A 21,888-nucleotide genomic window follows, 5' to 3' on the forward strand; every position below is an offset into this window, starting at 1 on the left:
TTAGGGATTATGTTTTCTTGGTAAATTTTGATATCCATATTTCAACACATCTTACAGCTCAGAACCCAGCACCCACCATCACTTAAGTGGAAATCACTGGCTTTGTGGCTCTGTATTCCTTGGTTGCTATTAATCAGTGTGCCTTTGCCCAACAGTGATTATTCAAGTGGTTTTATTACCTATCTCAGTTTAATTCAGTGTTTGAATAAACCCAAAAGTTGCATTTCTGTCTGTTGGGTAGGAATAATAATAATAATAATAATAATAATAATAATAATAATATAAAGCCTCTAGAACTCAGAGTGCCTTACGTTGCACTATTTCAAAGTTGCAAAAATCAGCTCTATTGGAATGTCATTAATATCTGCGAGTGCTATCACGGAGTGACGCTGCTCTGGCATGAACTGCACAGCCCAAACCATTCCTTGGCTACTTGGGGTATGATGTCTTTTCAGGAGAAGTAGAAGCACGGAGAAGGGCTGGTGCATTTGCTCTTGCTTGGCTTTGGAGAGATATTCAGAGCGAGCATTTATTCAATGCAGTAATTAAAACTTAAGTTTCTCAGGCCACGTCTCCATAGAATCATAGAAAAGCTTGAGTTGGAAAGAACCTTAAAGACCATCTAGTTCCATCCCCATGCCGTGGGCAGAGTTGCCACCCACTAGATCTATAGCCCTGACATTTTACTTTCCCTTTAATCCATGCCTGTGACCTAACATGTAAGATGCTCCCCTTGAGAACGAGGCCTTCCCACTCAAGTAAAGGTCATTTAAGAGCTTCTTTATGGTAGCTTGGTGTCCAGAACTGGGTTTCTTCCACCTGAGTTAGTAGTGCAGGCAGCTGTGTCACCAGCCCTCACATAAGTCTTCTGTACAATCTGACATCAGCTGCCGTCGGGCTTGAATCAGAGGGATCCTACTCAAAGAATGATGGATGTATATTGCCTCTCTTTTGTGTCATATATCCTCTGGAAACATAACCATTTCTTGCAAAGCTTCTCATTCTTTTCTTCCTGCCTGTCCCCAAATATTTATCTTCTCTGCTTGCATTTAGTCAAAACACAACACTCATCTCTTCGGTTATGGGTTTATTTATCATACTCCTGCCTGAGACTCAGTGAGCTACTTGCTGTAAGCATATGGAATAAGATATAGTCCCCACCTCCCCAAAACTGTACTCTAGAAAAGATGTGGCTGAAAGTGGTGGAGAGAGGCAACAGATCTCACTCAAGCTGGAAACACATTGAAGGTTTCTTTATCCCAGTCTTCCGTTCTGAACCTGCATCTCCAGCTGCAAGATGCACACCAAGGCTTAAGCATAATATTGCTGCTTTTGTTGATCTTCCCCTGAAGCTGCAGAGTGTAAATGGAGGTGGAAATGAGCCTGCCGGGCAGTACATACCTCAGGTGGGGCACCTTTTCCTGATGGCTTTAAGGAGGGTCTCTAAGGGGGAATTTCTCATGGCTGAACATCAGGGTTTAACCCATGGATTTCTGCTACTGAAATCACAGCTTGTCAGTCTGCTCTCATGGAGGGGTTAGAGAAAAATGAATTCTGTTTAAGGCCTGGCCAATTTCCATTTGAAATCATTCCATTTGAAGTCATTGACCAACAGAGAAAGATCTTTTCCACAGGAGAAGCTAAAGGCTTGAAAGACACATGAGACACCGTCAGACTATGTTGGACTGCAACTGACCTGGGATAAACTTCTAGCACATAAATTTGGGCAGCAGCACCCAACAACAACGATGGTGGCAGCGTTGGATGGACATATGGGAGCACATTCGGATTTATTTCTCCTTCCAGCTCCATGTTCCATGTCAAGCGAGACAGCCCTGGGCAAAGCGATACAAAGCGATGCGCTGGTTATTAGCAAGGAAAGCGCTCGGCCTGGCCTGGAGCAGGAGAGGGAAGCGCCCGGCTCAGCGTCGGGAGCCCGCCCTACTCGGCAGCCCGGACCGCGCCACGCCAGCTGCAGTAGCGCCGGGCGCCCTCGAGGTGGAACCTTCTCACCGAGGCTGCGCCGTGCGCTGCCGGGCGGGTGCGGCCCCGCCGCTGCGGCCCCGGGCGACAGCCGCGCCCCTCTCGGTGCGGGCGGAGAAGGGTCCGGGGGAGGAGCGCGGCGCGGGGGGCAGCGCACCTGTTGCGGCGCGGCGCTGCCGGCCGCGTCCCTCGACCGAAACCACCCCGGTGCGCGGGAATGGACGGGAAGCCCCCCCGGTCGGCGAACGAGGGGACGAGACAAAAAGTGTAGGGAAACCGTCCCCGTGACATCGGTGCGGGGAGGGCGGGCACGGCTCGGCGGGCGTGAGGAGACCTCGGCGGGGCCGCGTCCAACAGCTCCCGCCCCGCCGCGGCCCCCGGAGCCGTGCCGAGCCGTGCCGCCTTCAGCACCGAGAACAGCTACAAGTGCGGCCGGGCAGCGCTGAGCTGAGCTGAGCCGTGCCCGCCCTGCCCTGCCCTGCCCGCCCCGCGGTTGGGGGTCGGGCGGCGGGGGGCGGTGGGCGGTATCTCCCGGCCCGGCCCGGCCGGAGCGGCGCGGGGCTGCCCCCAACCGAGCGGCGCGGAAGGGTGGAGAGCATCACGGGGCTGCGCCGCCGCTCCCAAAAAGGTATTTTCTTCTTTTTTTTTTTTTAAGGAGAGGGGGAGGAGGAGTGAGGAAGGAGACGGTGCGAGGTTCGGCGGACCGCGGGTGTCTGCAGCGCCGCCGGACCGCGCTCCGTCCCCGTCCCAGGCCGGGGGCAGTGCGGGCTGCGGGATTACCTCACGCTCCTCCGATCGGCGCCGCCGTTAATTCCAGTGACCTCCGCAGAACTGTGGATGTGCAACTCCTTCCCAGCGAGGTATCCGTGTGCAGGCGGTGCGCGTCTCCTCCGATTCGTGTGGTGAGGGGCGAGAAGCCCACGGGTAGGGCAAGTTTCCCTTCAGCGAGCGATGCCGGGCACGGCGATGCTCCCCGCCCGGGGAGGGGGCTTTTGTGCGTGGTTGTATTTTTTTATTATTATTATTTTTTACTTTAATTATTTACTGTTTTATTGCCGATATTATCCCCCGCCAGCCCCAGCGCACGGGGTGCCGGCACAGCACGAGCTCTGTGCGGACCGCTGCTAAGAGCGGGACCGCTGCGCGGCGCGGGGCTCTCCCGCTCCCGTCTCCCCGTTACCCCTCTCCGGCCCGCGGGCACTGCGCGGCTCCGGGGCAGCCCTGCCCGCCGCCAGTCGCCGCCTCGCCGGGAGGGCTGGGAGCTGGGGGTGGACACGGGGAACCCCGAGGACGGGAGGGGGCGCGGAGCCGCGGGGGTTCCCCGTGCGGGGCGGCGGTGCGAGCTGCCGGGAGCGGAGTGTCGCAGGTGAGCGCGGAACGCGGCTGGAAAGCCCAGAGCGGAACCCCCCACCATCCGAGTAATGGGAATCGATCGGTGACCCAAAGTGCACGCAATCCGGCGTTGGCATTTCGGAGTTTGCGGGCTTCTGACCTCCGGGACTAAGCATTCATTAAGAGAGAGTCGGATTTGCTTTGAGGGGAACGCGGGCGCGTGAAGGCTGAGCAGCAGCGGAAGGAATCGCCGGCGGCTGGAAATTAAAGGCGACGTTCGTTGTGGTGCTTTTTTTTTTTTTTTTTTCTTGCTACAGCGCTTCCGGAAGGTGCGGGACTCGGGGCGGGAGCAGCCCGGGGCGGCGAGGCGGGGGGGACGACGCGGGGCGAGGCGGCAAGTAGAGGGCCCGGCCCGGAGCTGCGGGAGCCGACCGAGGGGCTGCGCCGGAATCCCTGAGCTCCGGGCGCCGGCTGGGGTAGGGATGAGCCTGGGAAGGGAGGGAAGGAAAAACAGCTCGGCGAAGTAAAGAGGAGAACAATAGGGGGCTCCCTTCCGTGGAGAAGTGCGGCGGCGGTGGGCGATGTCGGGGGGCGGCTCCCCCGGCCTTGGGTGCTCCCCGAGCCCCCCGGGGCCGCGCAGCAGAGGGGTGCCCGCGGGTCCTGGTCCGGCTGCGGGCCGCAGGTCGCGGGACGGCGGGGCCGGGGGGTTCCCCGGGCAGGGGTTGGCCGGGGGGCTGCGCGGCTCCGTTCGCCCTGAGCTCGGCGGGGCCGGCTGAGGGCTGGAGGCGGGTTGGGAAGGGGGGAAATGAGAACCAAAACGGCAGGGAAAGCTGTTCCAGGCTGCCTGGGCAAATCTCCTTGATCGTCACTTGCCGGACCGGAGGTGAAGTCAACTCTAAAGGTGTGAATACTGATGGGGCTTATTCATCTGTGCGACCAGGCAAGGGCAGAGGGAGATATGTGATGCAGATTTTCTCTTGAAAGAGTGAGCTTCTCTTAGTCTCACCCTGGCAGGAGGACTGGAGCTGCTCTGGCAGCGGAGCTTGTTTGGAAGATGTATTTTTGCAGGGAAGAAAGTGAAGGCAGGCACTTTGGGATGCTTGAAAAGCAGCTGATCGAGGCAAGGGGAGATATTTCCCTCGTGGTGTGCTGGGAAGAGACAGCTCCTGTAAGCGCTGTGCTGAGGGCTGCTCTGCAAAGTGCTGCTTGCTGTGTAGAGGTTCCCGTGGTGGCAGGGCACAGCGAGTCACTACAGAGTGGCTGGGGAAGATAACACTACTTACATCAGTGAGGAATTCTCCTGCAAGTTAGGAGCTGCGATACCAAGGCCTAAGGTTGTCTGAATTCCCTTCTGTTGTCAGCAAACCCCATTAATCATCTCTATGTGTCAGGGTGCTGTATGCAGGTGGCAATTCCTTACCTGCTCTGTGCTGAAATCTGGCTGTTTGTTCACTGCCGAACGCTCTGTAGGAGAAAGAGGCGACTTCAATGGGCACTACAATGAGCATAGCCAGGCAAATGGTATCTGAGAGTTCAGACGTAACATTAGCAGTAAGAAGTCAAAAAATAACCACATGTTTGCATTAATTTTTCTTCCCGGAACTTCAGAATGGGAGATACTGTTGCTTTGCTTTCATTCAGTGAAACCAGATGTGCTGTGCAGTGAGGGGCATCCGATGGATGTGAGCAAGTAGAAATGGATCTTCTCCCTAAATCTTCTCCTTTTCTAAGTCACAGATGATCACTTTTATTTCATTTTAGGAAAGTGCTGGCCATGCATCAACGCCACGACAAATGCATCTTTTGTCCTCGAACAAAACTGTACATATTTTTCATAGACATTTCCCCCCGCCATTTCTCGGTCTGTCAGTGAAGGCTCACGTGTGTCTGGCTGGTGGCCTCAATTAGAAATGTCCCCTGAAGTTCAGCGAACCCGTTGTCCTGCCCGTGATGCAGGAACAGCCCTCGCCCTTGCATCTGTCTGTGGTTGTGGGATTTCTCAAAAGCATTTCCAGGTGACGTGAAACCATGCTGTGATTTTCAGCCCCAACTTCAGTGCTAACCAGAGCTTGTTTTTTCTGGAGGTCTGTTACCGAAATGAAGACCCTGCCTACATTTCTGTAATTACTTATCCATCGCGTTCAGCTCGCTGCTTAGATATCTGACACAGAGACCTTCAGCACAGAGCCCCTCTCGGTACCCTGTGTTGGAGTGGTGAGGTCCCAGCAGTGCCACTGTACAGCTGTGCCTGTCTGTGTGCTCCCGATGTCTGGCAGCGCCGAGTGCCGTCACGAGGAAGCATTGCCAGAGCCAGACTCGATGAGCAGAAGTTCCACGTCCGCTGTCTTGCAGCACCCCACCTCCTTAGGTTTAAAAATAAATAGACATTCAAGCAGAAGGAGTGGAGGTCTGTGCTGAAATGCTGACTTTAAAAATAGCAGTATGTTCCGATAGTGCCAGATATTTTTAATGAATTAAAACCAAAAGGGGCATGCATTTCAAGGTGACTGGAGGCAAGGCTTCGTGGTGCGCTCACTCTTGAACTGTGCTGGGGGAATGTGTGAACATCTTCACAGAGGTCGTGTTTCCAGTGAGCAGCAACTACTACGGGGGGGGGAACCTGGTAAATGGAGAATAGATTTGCATTAATTGGAACTTTCATGGTCAGTCTGAGAAGGACAGCATTTTACTTCAAATGAGATCTCAGCGCATGAGGAAAAGCTCATTCAGACTTTATAGCTCAGCAGCCCGTGTTTTCCCACAGAAATTCATTGATAAAAATGGGATTCATTTTTCTCACGTGCTTCCTGCTTAGTAACGTGGGCTTGCAGCGTTCTCTAAAAGTTGGTGTTAATCAATATATGGAAAGCAGCGTGGCATGAATAAATTAGGCAGCGTAATGAAAGCTTTTATTTTGTAGGTAACATAAAAATAGACTAAAAGGTCTTAAATTTTTAAAAAGAGCATTTTAAAATTTTATTTCTGCTTTATAGACAAGCTGTGGACACTTGCAGCAAAAAAAACATGCAGGCTGAGGCAGAGCCATTAGTGCTTATGTAGACTGTAATGTTGAAAAATGCTTATTGTCAATTCATTTAAATTTCCCCCATTTCCAGATAAGGTTTTGCAGTCAGCATACTGGGTTCATTTTAGCTTCCCCAGTGTTGTTGGAATTTGGGTCGCAATAGTTGTATTCATCGCTGTTTATACACAGTTGCTTTAATTTTCTGGCATTCTGTGGCTGTAAGGGATTGACCTGAGACTGAGCAATAGAAAAAGCAGTGTTTTTCCCTTCCTGATATTTTTCACTTTTGCAGTGGTGCCTTCTTGCTCTCCACACAGTGTTAAATAGGAGCTGACATCCTTTATTGCCTCAGAGGATCGCTCCCTGCTTGGGCTGTAGGAACACGTGGAGCCTAATGGGCTGGTTGTTCACAATGGAACCAGAGAGGAAATAGCATCTATTTTAGGTGTAGCTGCCTCTTTCACTTGCTGTTTTGAGTCCCTAGCTGTGTTTTTCCAATAAAGCAATCAAGCCGTCAGCCAGTGGTAGCTAGTTAATAGTTAATGCAATCTTTACTCTATGGCCTAGGCTGGATTCTGTCCTTAGGCACCATCCCATGAGACTGGATCAACCTGTAGGAAGCCAGTGGTGTTTCTTGAGTTCCTCCATTTGTAACTGAGGCTGAGTTTGGCTCACGGGGCTGACGTCTGAGCAGATTTGTAAACTATGTGCCCAAAAGGAGCTGAAGGAGAATGATGGTCTTATCAGGGGAAACAGCACAGCCTTTTTTCATTAAGATTCAACCCTGAGCCAAACTCAAGCAAAGCTAAATATTAAGAAGCGCTGAAAGTCTTGTGCTCTGCTGTTCCCAACTGCAGTGATTTTATTCACACCAATTAAAAAAGTTTCATTTTCAAGTCACTGCTCTGCTACCAGATCACAGTGAGATACGTTTTCATTAAATAGAAGGCTTCCCATGGTGAATATTTTTCTCAGGTCTTCAAACTGTTTTAAAATGTGAGCTCGGTATTATTGTTTTTTGGGAAAAAAAAAAAAAAAAAATTGAAGATGATCAGTTTCAAGCCTTATAGAATCACATTTTAGGTTTTGTTACCACAAAATATATAAACAACTGGTGGAAAAGAATTTAAAATGTCTCTGAGAAATGGTATGGATGGATCAATTCTCTTCTAACTCAGTGATATTTTGGTGGGAACCATCAAATCGCTTGGGATTACGTACATACCTACAGAGTTCAGTGTGATTCATTTCATCAGAAATTAAAGAGGTGTTTTTTATTCATTTATTTATTAAAAAAGAATGTTCAGGTGAGCATCATAGAATGTCCTCTGCTCTCTGGAGTCTCTAATAGGTGCCCGGAGAGATGGATTCAGGTGCAGCTGCCCAGAGTGTGCGTATCTAATTTTAGGTGAAATTCTCTCTCTCTGCTCAGAGATCTAAAAAATTACTCAAGCATGTGCAGTTTTGTTGAATGTTAAAATAAATAAATGCCACTAACTTGGGAGTTGACCATTTGGAGATTTTTATAACAGGCGTTCAGATACTTAGGATGAATTCCTGGCCTCATTAAAATCAGTGGGACTTTTCCAGATGTCAGTGGGGGCACATCATTCTTGTTATTTTTCGTGGTCCAAATGCAGGCAGAGAACAGAGACCTTGTTAATGTTGGACCTCAGATCAAGTAAAATGTCAGAAAAGGAATGTTGGATGTTCAGCTGTTTTCCCAGCAGAACATGCTGTGCTCTTTTCGATTAGGAAACCGGCTACCTTTTCAAAAAAGTAATACAGTTTTTGAAATGATCTGGCGGACATTTTATATATATAGTGAACCCAGAAAAGAGTGAATTCCACTGGAAAAATAATCAGTTTAATATCTAAATGAATTGAACGTGCTCTTACTGCAGTGGCTCAAGAGCACACTTCAATTCAGGAGCTCTGATTACTCCATTGTCACACACGGAGCCTCTCAGCGAGTGCAAGTGTTAGGAGCTATTGCACTTCTGCGGGCTGGAACAGAATGATACAGCAAAACAGAAAATACATGTTACAGATCAGACCTGGTTTTGGATGTCACACAGTGCAAAGGTAAATAGGAATTACGGGTCAGACTGTGAAAATCAAGCTAAGTGTAGTTGCCCTGATTTGGCTTTTGCTCTGCTGGAATCATCAATTTCTTGGCTGGTAGTACAGTGCACCAGGTGTTCAAATTCACAGAAGGCCAAGAATTACTCTCTTACATAGCACCAAAAGTAAAACATACGCAAAGTAACTCTTTTGCAAAAGTAAATACACTGCGTGACAGGTTTAAAACTGCTGAACTAAATGTATTTTTCACTCTTTTTTTTTCCCCAGAAGTACCTCAGCTGCAGGGCAAAATAGAAGGACGTGAGTTACTGACTTCCTCACAGCATCAGGACCAGAAATACTACCCTGTGCTTCACCATCAATTAGGAGCAATTGAAAACCACCTCTCTGAAAAGCCGATCAGCCGATGACAACAGTGGACACCTTTTGTAAAGCACGTTTTATGTACTTCTGCTGAGATCGTTTTTCTACCCTCCGTATGGTTCTATATCACTTACTGGGCACTGATGGTAGCCTCCAGAAAGTGCAGTTTCAAATGGTCAACCTCAATCTTTAGCAAGAAGAAAATCTGGAAACTGGATAGCAACAACATCTTCAGAGAAAATGGTATACGAAGGAAAACGATTAGTTTCCTGCCATTGTTTCTTCCTGTTAACAGCCAAATTCTGCTGGATGCTCACCCTGATGCAAAGAACTTACGGCCAGGAATATGCCCACTCCATCCGACTGGATGGGGACATCATCTTGGGAGGACTGTTCCCCGTCCATGCAAAAGGGGATAGAGGGGTGCCTTGTGGGGAGCTCAAGAAGGAAAAAGGGATCCACAGACTAGAGGCAATGCTGTACGCAATTGATCAGATTAATAAAGACCCCGATCTTCTTGCCAATATCACCTTAGGTGTCCGGATCCTTGATACATGTTCCAGGGACACTTATGCATTGGAGCAATCCTTAACATTTGTACAGGCATTGATAGAGAAAGATGGTTCAGACGTGAAGTGTGCTAATGGTGACCCACCAATTTTCACTAAGCCAGACAAGATATCAGGTGTGATAGGTGCTGCAGCAAGTTCCGTGTCCATTATGGTTGCAAATATTTTAAGACTTTTTAAGGTAAGGAATATTTTCTACTTTTCTTTTCAATTTTAAGTTTAAGGAAATGTGTTCTTTCTTTCAAATAACTTTTCTAAGAAAACAAACAAACAAACAAAAGCAACAATTGCAGAGCTAATTTAAGCTTCCAAATGCCTCTTTTAAAGTTCTAAGCAACCAGAGCAGGCTTGAATCCTTTAGGGACTTGTGGTTTTGTTTTTTTGCTACTCACATTGATTGTTTATACTCATCAAGACTAGGCTGAGATTTATTTTACAAATGTAAAGGAGAATGAAACATAAGGTTTAAACACAAATCCTTTTTTAGGAGAACCAGATAATTTTCCTAAATGGAAAGATATGCCAGTATTAAACTAGTGCTAATGATGTGCATGCCTAGACAGATGTCTTTGATTTCCTTGAAGTCTTAACCCCCTCCATATTTTTCACTAAGAGATAATTTTTTTTTCCAGTCTTTGTTATCACTTTGAGGGAGATTACTTTTGGACAACAGTTCTACTGTCATACTCTTCATTTCCTTCCACATACCTTATTAAGTTCAGTTCTTATGAATGACAAAAAAGTAAAGCTGCCACTTTTAAACGTCCTAAGTTGGATGGAAAGAGGAATACATTCTAATCAATCATCTTAGCTGTAACAGATCAAGCAGCAGACATTTAATTTTTAATCCTGTGCATTGGTACATAGATTATGGTAAACTGTGCACTTTTGCTCTGTGCAGAAAATGACTTTTCCTCTGAATTTATCACTTTATCACTGCCCTGCTCCCCAGTGTTATTCAGATGGACTCTTTCCATTCAGGAATCTTGTCTCATGTCCCACAGCTTCAAAACCACTGAAGACCATTTATTTGACTTTGGCGAAGACAATTCTGGTAATGTTAAATATTGCTGTCAGGGATTTTGAAAAGCATTGCGGTTCTCTGACTGTGACTGAAAATTTGAATAAAGTGAGGAAAGATTGTCTTGTTTTGAAAGTTTCTCAAACTGACAAAGAGTGTTTCGGTCATCTAAAGGGAGACTCCTGTCCTCCCTTCTGGTTCTTCTATGAAGGGCATAATGATTTACAGCTCAACAGAGGAGCAAAACGTCTGCTGGGTTGTGGTCGGATATTCATCACAGTCTCAAGGCTCATCCCTCGCTGTAGGCACTTCACATTTGAGAGTAGTGAACTTGTTCCAGCCGCACTGTTTGCTTGTGAAAATTAAGTAAGCAAAACGAGGCTGTCTTAGAAAAGTTCTATATGGAGAACACCTCTGAAGCCATGCCTAGTGGGGGAAGCCTGCCCTTCCCAGGAATAATCATGCATGCTGCAGGAGGTAACTATTTTTAATTCCACGTCTTTTTTTTTTGAAATTGTTTTACCCTTTTAAATAATGCATGGCTCTGAAGTAATGATAGATGAAAAAGTCACTTTAATACCAATCATAATGCAAATCCACACATTTATTCCCAGATTTGAACTGAATACAGTATAGTGGACTGATTTAAGAAACTAAGCCTTGTAAGACATGTATTAACTGTGAATTAAGAGCAACAAGAAGGAAAGAGGCCTATGAATTGCCTAAGATACCAGTAATTTGTCTTCTGAAACCATGACAGCTACCTCCTTATTTCCATTATACAATAAGATTGCAAATAACGTTCTACTGCAGTCTTAATCAATAGAAAGTCATGTGATATCCCCTCTGGGGAAAGATCTTATTTACTCATTTAATTGATGTAACACAGCTGCTGGCAAAAGGAGGAGACATCTCTTTTAGTTTTAATTATAGATCCTGCACAAACATTCTTAATAATGTAAAAAATGACAAATGGCACCCTTTAATATCTCATCTTGGACCTGCGTCTGAAGTCTGCTCTTACACTTTCCTCTCAGAAGTAGCTCTGCTATTTTCTCCTGAGTAAAGGCTTCTGTATAAAGCCCTGGTTTAGCGGCACAATACAAACCACTAATAATGGAAAGGCCCTTCACCAGAAATGCAGAAGTATAATCCAGAAATGGGGTTGTATTTAGGTCAAAGACATGGGCTGAAATTGTTGGCTGATGTAGCCCTAACTGCTCCGATGTGGAGGGCCAAGACCTTGGTACATGCTCATAAAGGCTCTGGGTATGAAATCTCTGTTTACTGCTTGTTCATGTCAGCCAAGGTTGGGCACTGAGCTGGTATAAATCTCTTACTGTCAGTGATAACCATCATGCAAAAATGCCTGTTTCCATTATATGCAGGATTAATTAATTCATCCGTATCTCTGTCCAGCAGTTTTCTTCAGCAAGCTGAACCTGTAATTTCAGGTTCAGCATTGCTTTAATATCTATTCTGAAGTTCCTGTATGTAAAGGACTACCTATTTTCTGAGAACGTTGTATCCAGTTAGATTTTAATCTGTGATGAAATTGTGAGAAGTATATTGTATCACTCAATGAGAATATACAAACGAAAGCACTCTGAGAAATACCATGCTGAGCAGCTTGGATTTTTATGCTGCTATTTTTCTTTTTCTTTTTTTTTTCTTTTCTTTCTTTTATTGATTTTACAACATAAAACATACAGGTCAATAGTCTTATCTGATGATCTGGTGGATAGTGTAAGCTGATTGATAGTCATGGTGTCCTTTTATCTAAGTGTTTTTATGAGAAGAGGGGAGGGAGGGCACTACCAAACATGGCCTTGATCTATATAACCTTTCTTTTGGCCACATGGCTCACCTTGAATTCTTCTCTACCCTTTTGTGAATATCCAGGAGACGCCACTACTTAGGAGATTACTTTCTGTCCTTGATAGGTCTGCAACATTAAGGTCCAAATTTGGACAGCTTAAATTTCACCTGTTAATGGCTTTACACCTCTAAGGAGCACTTTGCAACAAGGTAAAAGGGGTGACACAAATTGGAGACACAGCCTCATCTGAATGAGAACAAAACAGGTCTGGCCATGTAACATGGTTCAGCCAACAATCTAATGACTGTGAGACAAGCTCATAGTGATGGGCTTCAAAGTCAGTGAGGAGGTCAGTGTCAGCAGCAATTCAAGGTCATGGTCAGCGAGGTACAAGGCCAGTGGCACAGCTTGGGACCCAAGGGAAAGGGCCTGAGCTGAGAAGCAGCAGTCAAGTGAAGAACAGGTATAGAGGTCCCTATGAGGCTGTCCCTCACAACATAGCTGTTTTCCTGGGCTGATTCAGAGTCAAATACTTGCACTCTGACATAGATGATCTTGAACACTTGCAACCAAACCCAGAACTGGGAAAGAGAAGATGTTGCCTATTGGTGCATTCAGGGCCTTAACAGTTTTTTAGCATTTCTTATAGGAGTAACTCTGGAAATAGGACAGACAGACACAGGCCTTCCTCTTTCTTCTGATGAGTCAGGAGCTACTCTTTCCCCTGTGTAGATGTTTGGTTTTTATTATTGCCAGTTTGGAAGTCCTGCTGCCAAACTGGTTTGCGTTTGGCTGGCAGAATCTATTGAGGGCCTGCCTGTCCCAGTTGGCCAGCTCTCAGTAGCGCGAAGGCAGCTTTTCTGTTGACTGCATCATTCAAGCATGACATGTTACTCCTTCCTGGGTTTGTCTTATGGAACTTCTTGCTTCATATAGGGTGCTCAGATACAGCCAAGTGATATCCTTATCCATGTAAAGTGTATAAGCACTGGGCTGTTCCCAGACCTTCAAAACTCATCTTGGAGAAACAGGAGTCTGTAGCTCATCTCACTTCATGTTCCCCATACTTACAGCTTTTACTTAATACAGGATGCTTTGGATTGGAAAAAAACTTAAAAAAATCATCTTGTCCAAACCCCCTCCTGTGGGCTGGGACATCTTCCACTAGATCTGGTTTCTCAAAGCCGAAGCCAACCTGACCTTGAATACTTCCAGGGATGGTATATCCACAGCTTCTCTGGGTAATCTGTTCTAATATCTCACCACCCTCATCATGAAAAGTATTTCTTTTTTATATCCAGTCTGTATCTAGCTTCCTTCAGTTTAAAACCATTAGTCTTTGTCCTATTACTATAAGCCCCAGGAAAAAGTCTCTCTCCATCATTCTTATAAACCTACTTTTATGCATCAGAAGGCCACAATGAGACCTCCCCGGAGCCTTCTCTGCTCCAGATTGAATAGACTCAACTATATCAGCCTCTTTTTGGAGAGGTGCTCCAGCCCTCTGATCTTTTTTATGGCCCTCCTCAGGACCTGCTCTCACGTGTCCTCCGCTGTCTTGCGCTGGGAGCCTCTGAGCTGCTTGCAGTAATGTTGTCTGACTAACTCATATCAGTGGTTAAAATTTGTTGGAAAGAAAAGAGGTATTTTCTTATTCTACCATCTAAAAGCTTTACTCTATTTCTGAACTCCTCGGTGCACTCCATCTGTCACCTTCACACATCTAGCCAATGTCACACTGAGAGCAGTGAAGGGACGGACGGTGGCTTGCATGTGAATTGAGATAAGTGGAAAGCATGCTTGATGAATTGTGATCTTAAGCTTCTATGTGTATGTTTATGTACGTGCATATAAAGCTAAAATGATAATAGACAGTTTTGTTCTCTTCCTTGCCTTTCGTCTTGCCTTGCTTTTTGCTTTGCTGTATGTTTTCTGCTCTTTTCTAAAACGCTTTTCTACAGTGCTTTTTTCTTCTTTTTGGTCTAATTCTCTTCTTTCTGCACTATTGTAATCCATTTTAATAGCTGCTGTCTGAAGGGACTAATATTTACTTCATGCACATTTGCCTTATACATTTCATACACATTTACTTCTTCAGAAGCTCATAGTACAAATGACGTTCTGGAGTTATTCTTTCTACTTTATGTGCAGCCATCCAAAATGCAAGGCACAGTTTCTTTCAATAAATCTGGAAGTAAAGGTATCAGTTCCCCCAGCATTTTTTTGTAATTTGCTATTCCGCTCGCTTGTATCCTTCTGGTTTTTAGTGGATATCCATGGCTGGCAGCCTTGTGCAGCTAGCAGTTCTGTACTTGGTTGATGCTTTTTCAGGCTTGGTGGCAGGTCTTTTTACATTTGGATGCCATGAGATGCTCCTATTGCCTTGTGATCCAGACCCAGACAGGCCTCCCAGGATGTGAGGACTGTGATTATGTGGAGCCTAACCTCACTGAACTTCATAATTTAGGAGCTATATATTTAATTGTGGCAATAGTGTGCATTTCATGACTGGATGGAATATGACATGAGTAAAGTGCAGTAACGTTTTACCACATGATTTCAGAGAGTATGCACATGCTTTGGTGAGGCAGTCTGAAATACATGCAGATCCTGATTTTGACTCTGACTCTGTGGAAATTTTGCATTTCCTGAACATCAGTGACTTGAAAGTCTTCAGAGAGATGTGGGAATCAGCCTTTTTTGATGTGGCTGCGTGGCCTTTCCATAATGGGAAGAATTTTACCATTTACTTAATAATAAGTAAAGAACAGTCTCAAGTTTAACCAACAGACTGGCATTCATTAATAAAAAACTGTTCTGCACTGATTAAAACAGATCCATATTCTGTTCACTGTGTCACACTACATTTGTCATTAGTGTTTTGTGCAGCATAGCATTTGAGATTTGCAATGAGTTATGATTTTTTGTGGTTAAAACATAAGTAGAAAATCAAGACTGAAGTGTGAAGAAAAATTGTTCGTAGTGAGAATTAGACTGAAACATTTTGAAATCAGCTTTTAAGAGGAACAGATTTGTTTTACATTTATTCTAGATAATGTTTTCACCTTCTGAATCATTTTTAATTATAAAAGGAAGCCATTGCCAATATATCCCATTTAATTTTACAGTGTTTTTTGTTGCTTTTTACAAGCACTTTTCTGTTTAGTGCCTGAGCATTTTGTCTTGTTAGTGGTTGGAAAATACCTTGTAATCATTTTATATATATATATTTCCTCCTTTTTTTTTTTTCCTCTCAACTCATCTTCTGTTAGAGACAGCTTTCATGTCTCTGTGTATTTCCATGGTAGTAGATACTTGGATTATGAAAAGACTCTTTTAATTCAGCTGTGATTTTTCTGCCAGTGCAGTGTTAAATGTGTCTCAGACAAGAGGCAAATGGCAGGTCAACACCGAGATAAAATTATGTGTACATCAGATACTTTGTGAGTATCAATAATGAAATTGTTGGGAAATTCTTTAGCTACAGCCAGAGGAAATAAGAGATTTCCAGATTCTGTGAAAACTGCTAGGACTGATTAGCATCAAATTTTATTTGTGCTAAGCTGCTTGAGGCAAGGGAGTACAAAAGCAACTTAATGCATTCATTTAGGATTTTACAGTATATTAGTTCCTTAAATATTCCTCTAAAGATCTAGTATTTTTAGTCTTCTCCCATTCCTAGATGAAGCTATAAGTAGTGGCTACAGCAAAGCAGCAATTTGTTTTTCTGTGTAATTTTCTGTATTTGTCATTGGTTTGCTACAAGGCTTTAGAAGCATTTCTTGACCTTGTTGAACTTCTCTTTTGTCATTTTGGTTTGATTGTGTTTAACCATTTCACAGGAGAAATTAGAAGGTTGATTAATGTTTATTAAATGGTATGAGATATCTCCCCCATTTTTGTGGGTAAGCTGACGTTGTCTTAAGTGTTGAGGTTTTTATGCCATTCCCTAACCACATATAGGAGCACCTTACAAAGAGATTGTAACTATTGAAGACTGGTGGTCTGATTTTCTTTCTAATTCCCTGAAGGCAGTTTAAGCTATGTATGTATTTATCCCTCACATGAACACATGAAAGAAATTGCATATGCTAAGAGAATTAGTTCACCCTTTCATGGCTGAGTTGTTATCACTGTATGAAGGTTGGTTGTATGTGACAGAGACCCTAAGTTATTTTTAAGTGATGCCTATATTGATATGGATATCAACTGTAATTCTACAGATGAGAGGACTGAAAGGATAGGAGAAGAGCAGTTCAGCAAGGGCTGACGTGTTCACATAAAGACAAATTCTACAATGGACTTTATTAAAGATCTCGTATTAGGAGGCACTTTTTATCTTCGCTAGTAAACAAAATGTACCTGGCACAGTTCTCTGGCACTGAGGCCAGCTCACACAAATAATCCACCTCTGTACAATAAACTCACATTTCCCTAATTTGTGGGTCTGCATGCAAGCTACTGGAAGAGAACGATCTCTGACCCATGTTAACTTCTGAAGCCAGTCTGGAAAAAGAGAGGCTGTTGGCTGGCACAGTCACAGCCCAGCTAAGGACTGTCCTAGAAGCTCAGCAGAGCAGGTGGTCTTCACATGCTCAGGAATATGCTCTGGAAGGGTGCATGCAATGTATCAAGTGGATACTAGGGCAATTCAGAGTTCCTCTGCTCCTATGTCATGCTGAAGGGAAGTCAAGACACTGCTAAGGATCATCAAAACCGTTGCAGTGTGTTAGTACAATGATGTTAGTTTTATTAGTCATGATGAGAACTAAATAAAGACTTTTTTCCTTGGTGATAATTGTTTCAGTACAGTGTCAGCTGTGTCGTATGAATAGTCTTGCATTCTGACTGTCAACAGAAAACTAGGCAGTATTGTGTGTTACAGCCAACTGGTAGATCTTGTGGTTTTGTGTATTTCCATCCTCATTATTTTCACTAATGCACATTGTGCTTTTAGGATTAAACTGGTTTATGGTTCTTAAATGTACATCCCTGTGTTTACCAGCGTTTATCAGAGATAGTCATCTAAACAAAAGTCTTACTGAAAGACACCGATTCCAACAAATTAAATAGCCAAGAGCAAAATGCTCCTCTGGGCTAGGATCTACATATGCTCTTAGATTAGAAAAGAATGATATTATATCCTCTATTCTTCTGACAGGACAATTAAGCATTTAAGTCAAGCCTTAAATGAGGAAGCTGCTTGCCCTTGACTGCCTGTGTCCTAAATAGAGAGTGTGAAATGCTTTCAGAGCAAGACTGAATCAGCTCTGTGAGTGTGAGTGCGTCTTTCATGTTTAGCAAAAAGAGGATTGTTTGCTCCATGCTTGCACTTTGACCATGCAGAAACCTCTTCTCATTGTGTGTTCTCCAAGCAGTGTTTTTGTCAGACACACTGCATGAACAGGACTCTGACTCACTCAGTTTCAATGAATTACGAGGGTGTCTGGGTCAGCAGGAGGAAGAGCTGGAAATTGGTTCTCTAAGTGAGACCTGTTTGTGGGTAACAGGAAATAAGGGACATGTTTCTTGAGAGATTGAACTCTCAAAGGACAAAGATATCCTTTTTTTTACCCCACTATGGGATTTCTTGTTTGGGACTTCAGATAGATACCTGGGTCTAAGTCTTCCCTGAAATAACTTGCTGGTGTTAGTAATGCAAGGACTGTGGGAGCTGTCTACCTACTACCTATTACTTTTCTTTAATAGCTTGGGACTCTAAGAAAGACGTAAAAGTAATTTCTATGAGTTGGAATAATTCCCTTTTAGAGATTAGGCTTTTGTTCTTTCATACAAGGTGCTCATAGTATTTAGCTTTGTGGAAGAAGTATTTCTAGAGGCAGAATCAGAATCTGTATATCTGTTTTCTAATACACATATGCACATGATTTTACAGAGTAGAAAAAAGCAAAATGACTATACCACATTTTGTATATAAAGCCACAGTATGCTCCTAGTAATTTTTATTAGTTTTTTACTTTGCTTATGCTTTGTCTCATTTACAGTGTCATTATGATCTTGCAAACTGGTTAAAATTTTGTCCAATAACTCCATGGCATTATAATAACACTGATCCCCTACAGTAATTCTTACTCTTATTCAGATAAATTTACTTTGTTTTTTTGTTTTTTTGGTTTTTTTTTTGTAAAGATTTTTGAAATATTAACATCTTAGTAAAAAAGTGTCATCACAATTAATACTTAGTCTACTCATCAGAGAAACATTTCAAAGAGGCTAGGAATTCTGCAGTAATTCTCCAGCTGGATGCTTCCAAAATGTATCCCCCAAAAAGAGCAAAAGAAAGGGCTAGCCTTTCTCACCCTTCTTCTTACTCCACACGGTGCCATGAGTATGCTTTTCTCACTAGTGCTGAAACACAGAAAATCCATTCCAAAAAAAGCTTAGTTCCTTGAGGGCTACCACATAAACAAGGACACACCAGTCTAAAAGGTGTGCCTTAATGAACACACATGGAGCCACAGAGAGCCTCGAGACTTGCCTGTTCAGTTGATGTGTGGAAGGATAATTAAGTGAAGTTGAAAAGGAACTAAAATGTTAAGAAGTACTGATTATACATAGGTCACTCTAAAAGTAGTGCCTCCTATATATTTCCATGGAAGCAACAACAGATACAAAGAGCACAACATCACTATTTGATAGAGCAAATTCTCAGCTACAAAACGCTTTTTCCACATAACCATGATTAACTGTGCATTTTCACCAGCAATGAATAAGAGCCTGCATGTCACCCTTGTAAAAATCTGTACCAGTGGAGGTGACCCATTGTTTCACAGCTGCTGTGACAGCATGATTGCTAGGAAAATGCTGCCCACGCAGTCCATCTTTCATCTAAACAGATGGAAGTCAGGAAGCATCAAATCCCTATTACACTGTGGCTCTGGTAGGACAATCCAGCCAAGACTGGCGATGTTCTCCACGGTCTTCAGGCTGGTATGGTGTTATCATGTTGCAAGAGAGAGATTGTCTTCTATTCTGATCTGACACAGGAGCTTTGAGCCTTCCGCTTAGTCAGTGTTGCGATGTAGTGGTCAAAGTTGATGGCTTGTTGATTCAGGAAATCAGGAAGGATCACCTCTTTCCTATCCCAATGCCTCTTTCCTATCCCAACAGACCGTGCAAATACTTTTCCCATTGAGGGCTGTGTCTTGAACTTTTTCTTTGATCACTTGGACTGCTGTTTTGACTCTGGCTCATAGTGGTGATACCACATCTCATCATTGGTAATGATGTGATCCAGATAACTGTCACCTTCAGCCTCTTACTGGTTCAGTAAGTCCTGACAAACTTGCTTATGGTGCTCTTTCTATTCCTGTGTTAGCATTCATGGGATCTACCTGGTGCAAACTTCAGGATATTCCAGCATTGCCACCATCGTTTCCAACACATTGAAGTCAATATTCAGCTCTGAACACAGTTCTGTGGTTGTAATCCATGGATGAACAGATCAGGATGCTCTTCATTTTATGGTGTGACAGACGTGCATGGCTGTCCAGAATGTGGCTTGTCTTTCAGGTTGCTGTTGTCACAGCTGAAACCCACTGCCCATTATCTCATTGTATTCATATCCACTGTTTGGTCTCCATAAATGTTCAGCAAGCAGTGATGAATGTCAGTGAGTGCAGTATTTTCTGTATGGAGTAATTCAGTGACACATCTTTGCTTCATATGCATCAGATGCCATTTTGTCAGACTGCCCCTCTGCTGCCATCTATCACACGGCAACAAAATATAACAGGATGTTGGTGGGATGGTTGAACTAATACTGTCATACCACCAGCATTCCCCTCTGACTTTGTGGGCCAACATAATAAAGTAGGAGGCATTACTTTTGGAGCAGTCTTCATAGAAGGCAGTACACGTTGGCTGTTAGTGGAAAAGAGGAGATCTGTAAGGGCTGTGTGTATGTTTTAGCACATTTACATTTTCTATATTATTATATTACCACTGTCTATGAACTCCCTTATCCAAACAACCTTTGAAGAGAGTGGTTTAGGGGAAGAGAACTTATCTTGATAAATTAGATGAGAAACTCAGTAATCATTTGGAGTAGCATAAAGACTCCTAGAGGTTATTCTCATTGCAGTGTTGTCTGGGACATAAGAACATGTTCTGCACAAAGAGATGACCTACCAGGGCTGGTGTCGTACAGCGAATGGAAAGTGCAGAGGGCTGGGAATCCCAAGACTGCAGAAGACTGCTTGCAGTCTGATTCAGGCAAAGAACAGCAGATGTGCATTAGTGACTAAATTCTTCTGTTGCCATCTAGGCCCTCTTTCTTCAGTTTTACTTACTCAAAAGAGAAATAAGAGTGATTTTTGTGTCACTTAGACTTGCTTAAAGGAGAAGGAATTCCCAGGAAAGCAATGCATTCCAGGGAAGCCAGTGGATGATGCAGCTGTAAAGCTGGATTTATCCAGAGAGATATAATATCCTGTTGGCTTTACTGTTAGTTGGTTTCCTTTTCCACTAACAGATTTTGTCTGGTGTGCAGGAAAGGCAGATGTGGCTCCTCTATTACTTTGTGATGTTTTCAGAAATGACCATGGTGATGCTCTTTTGGTGTCAGTCTACAAGGAGTTCTGGATGTGTTTATTTGGAAAAGAAGTGGTTTGTTTCCACAGGACAGGAGTGATCTTGAATGAGCTGGCTGTCTGATATCCACAGGCAAGCTACTGTAGCACATTCTTTCTAATATGGACTAACTATGAAAATAACACCCCAAATTCGACTTAAAGAGCAATTAGCAGAGTACATACATGTATACTACACTATTGTTTCAAGGGGGAACATTTATGTTACTATTAGAAAAAATATTGCAAGAAATATTGTTGTATTAATCTAAAGATTAGTTTGGTTGTGTAGGATAGGAGAAATGTCAGAATTCCCATTGCCTGGATTTCTGAAAATTACACTGGACAGGTTATGAAGATATGTTTTTTTGTAACAGCAGGAAAGTGATCTAGGTGAAGTGGTCATTGTTTTCCACTTCTAAATTCCATGGTTTTGTGTAACAAAGAACAGGATTTAAAAGTTACCAGCTGCTATATTTACTTGCTAAAGTGTGAAGAAAATATGTATTGTCCTGAGGATTAAAGGGCTGATTCTCCTTGTATTCAGTTCAGGCAGAACTGAAGCATTTGTAATGAAAGTAAAAGCTACTAGAAAGCATGAAAAAGGAGAGAAAAAAAAATCTGTTTATGTCTTCTTTGTTGGACCAGATTTGATGATGCCCTTTGAAAGCTTAAATGTGAACATTCATCTTATTAACCACTGCTTCATTCTTTTTCTGCATGTCAAACAATTTCACTTGTAAAATCTTATTGCACTTGGAGCTGTTGTTTCAAGATGGTTTTAATGGAAACCATCTTGCCAAACATCTTCTAAAAAGCAAAAACTCATCATCTGTGAACTAGGGGACACCTCCAGTAACAGCTGGACAGCATTTTGGAAACTGGATATGTAAGGTATTTGGGACAAGATGCGCCACAGAGAAAGAATAATGTTGCAAAGGTAGTCCCAGGGACGGAAATATGAACAAGAGTAGCTGTGCTGAATACAGGAGAATGAAAAATGCACACTTGGAACAGATGCTAAGAGTGCCCTGTGACTCAAGGTATGATTTCCTGCCGTTCCTGCCAAGTTTCAAAGATTGTGTTTTTCTGTTCCTCCC

At 43.7% G+C, this 21,888-nt stretch overlaps 1 protein-coding gene across 2 annotated transcripts in view; it reads left to right on the forward strand.

The window, feature by feature from the left end:
- Positions 1-9,028: 9,028 nt before the first annotated feature.
- Positions 9,029-21,888, forward strand: part of GRM8 (glutamate metabotropic receptor 8) — a 319,381-nt gene continuing 306,521 nt past the window's right edge. For both annotated transcript variants that reach the window (XM_042815837.1, XM_042815838.1), the window contains exon 1: positions 9,029-9,538. In XM_042815837.1, coding sequence (XP_042671771.1) covers positions 9,029-9,538 — 510 coding nt within the window. The remainder of the gene's footprint in view (positions 9,539-21,888) is intronic.

This window comes from Centrocercus urophasianus, unplaced genomic scaffold (genome assembly GCF_019232065.1).
Source record: "Centrocercus urophasianus isolate 14NV4802_14NV808 unplaced genomic scaffold, USGS_Curo_1.0 seq_15, whole genome shotgun sequence".
Taxonomy (NCBI): domain Eukaryota; kingdom Metazoa; phylum Chordata; class Aves; order Galliformes; family Phasianidae; genus Centrocercus; species Centrocercus urophasianus.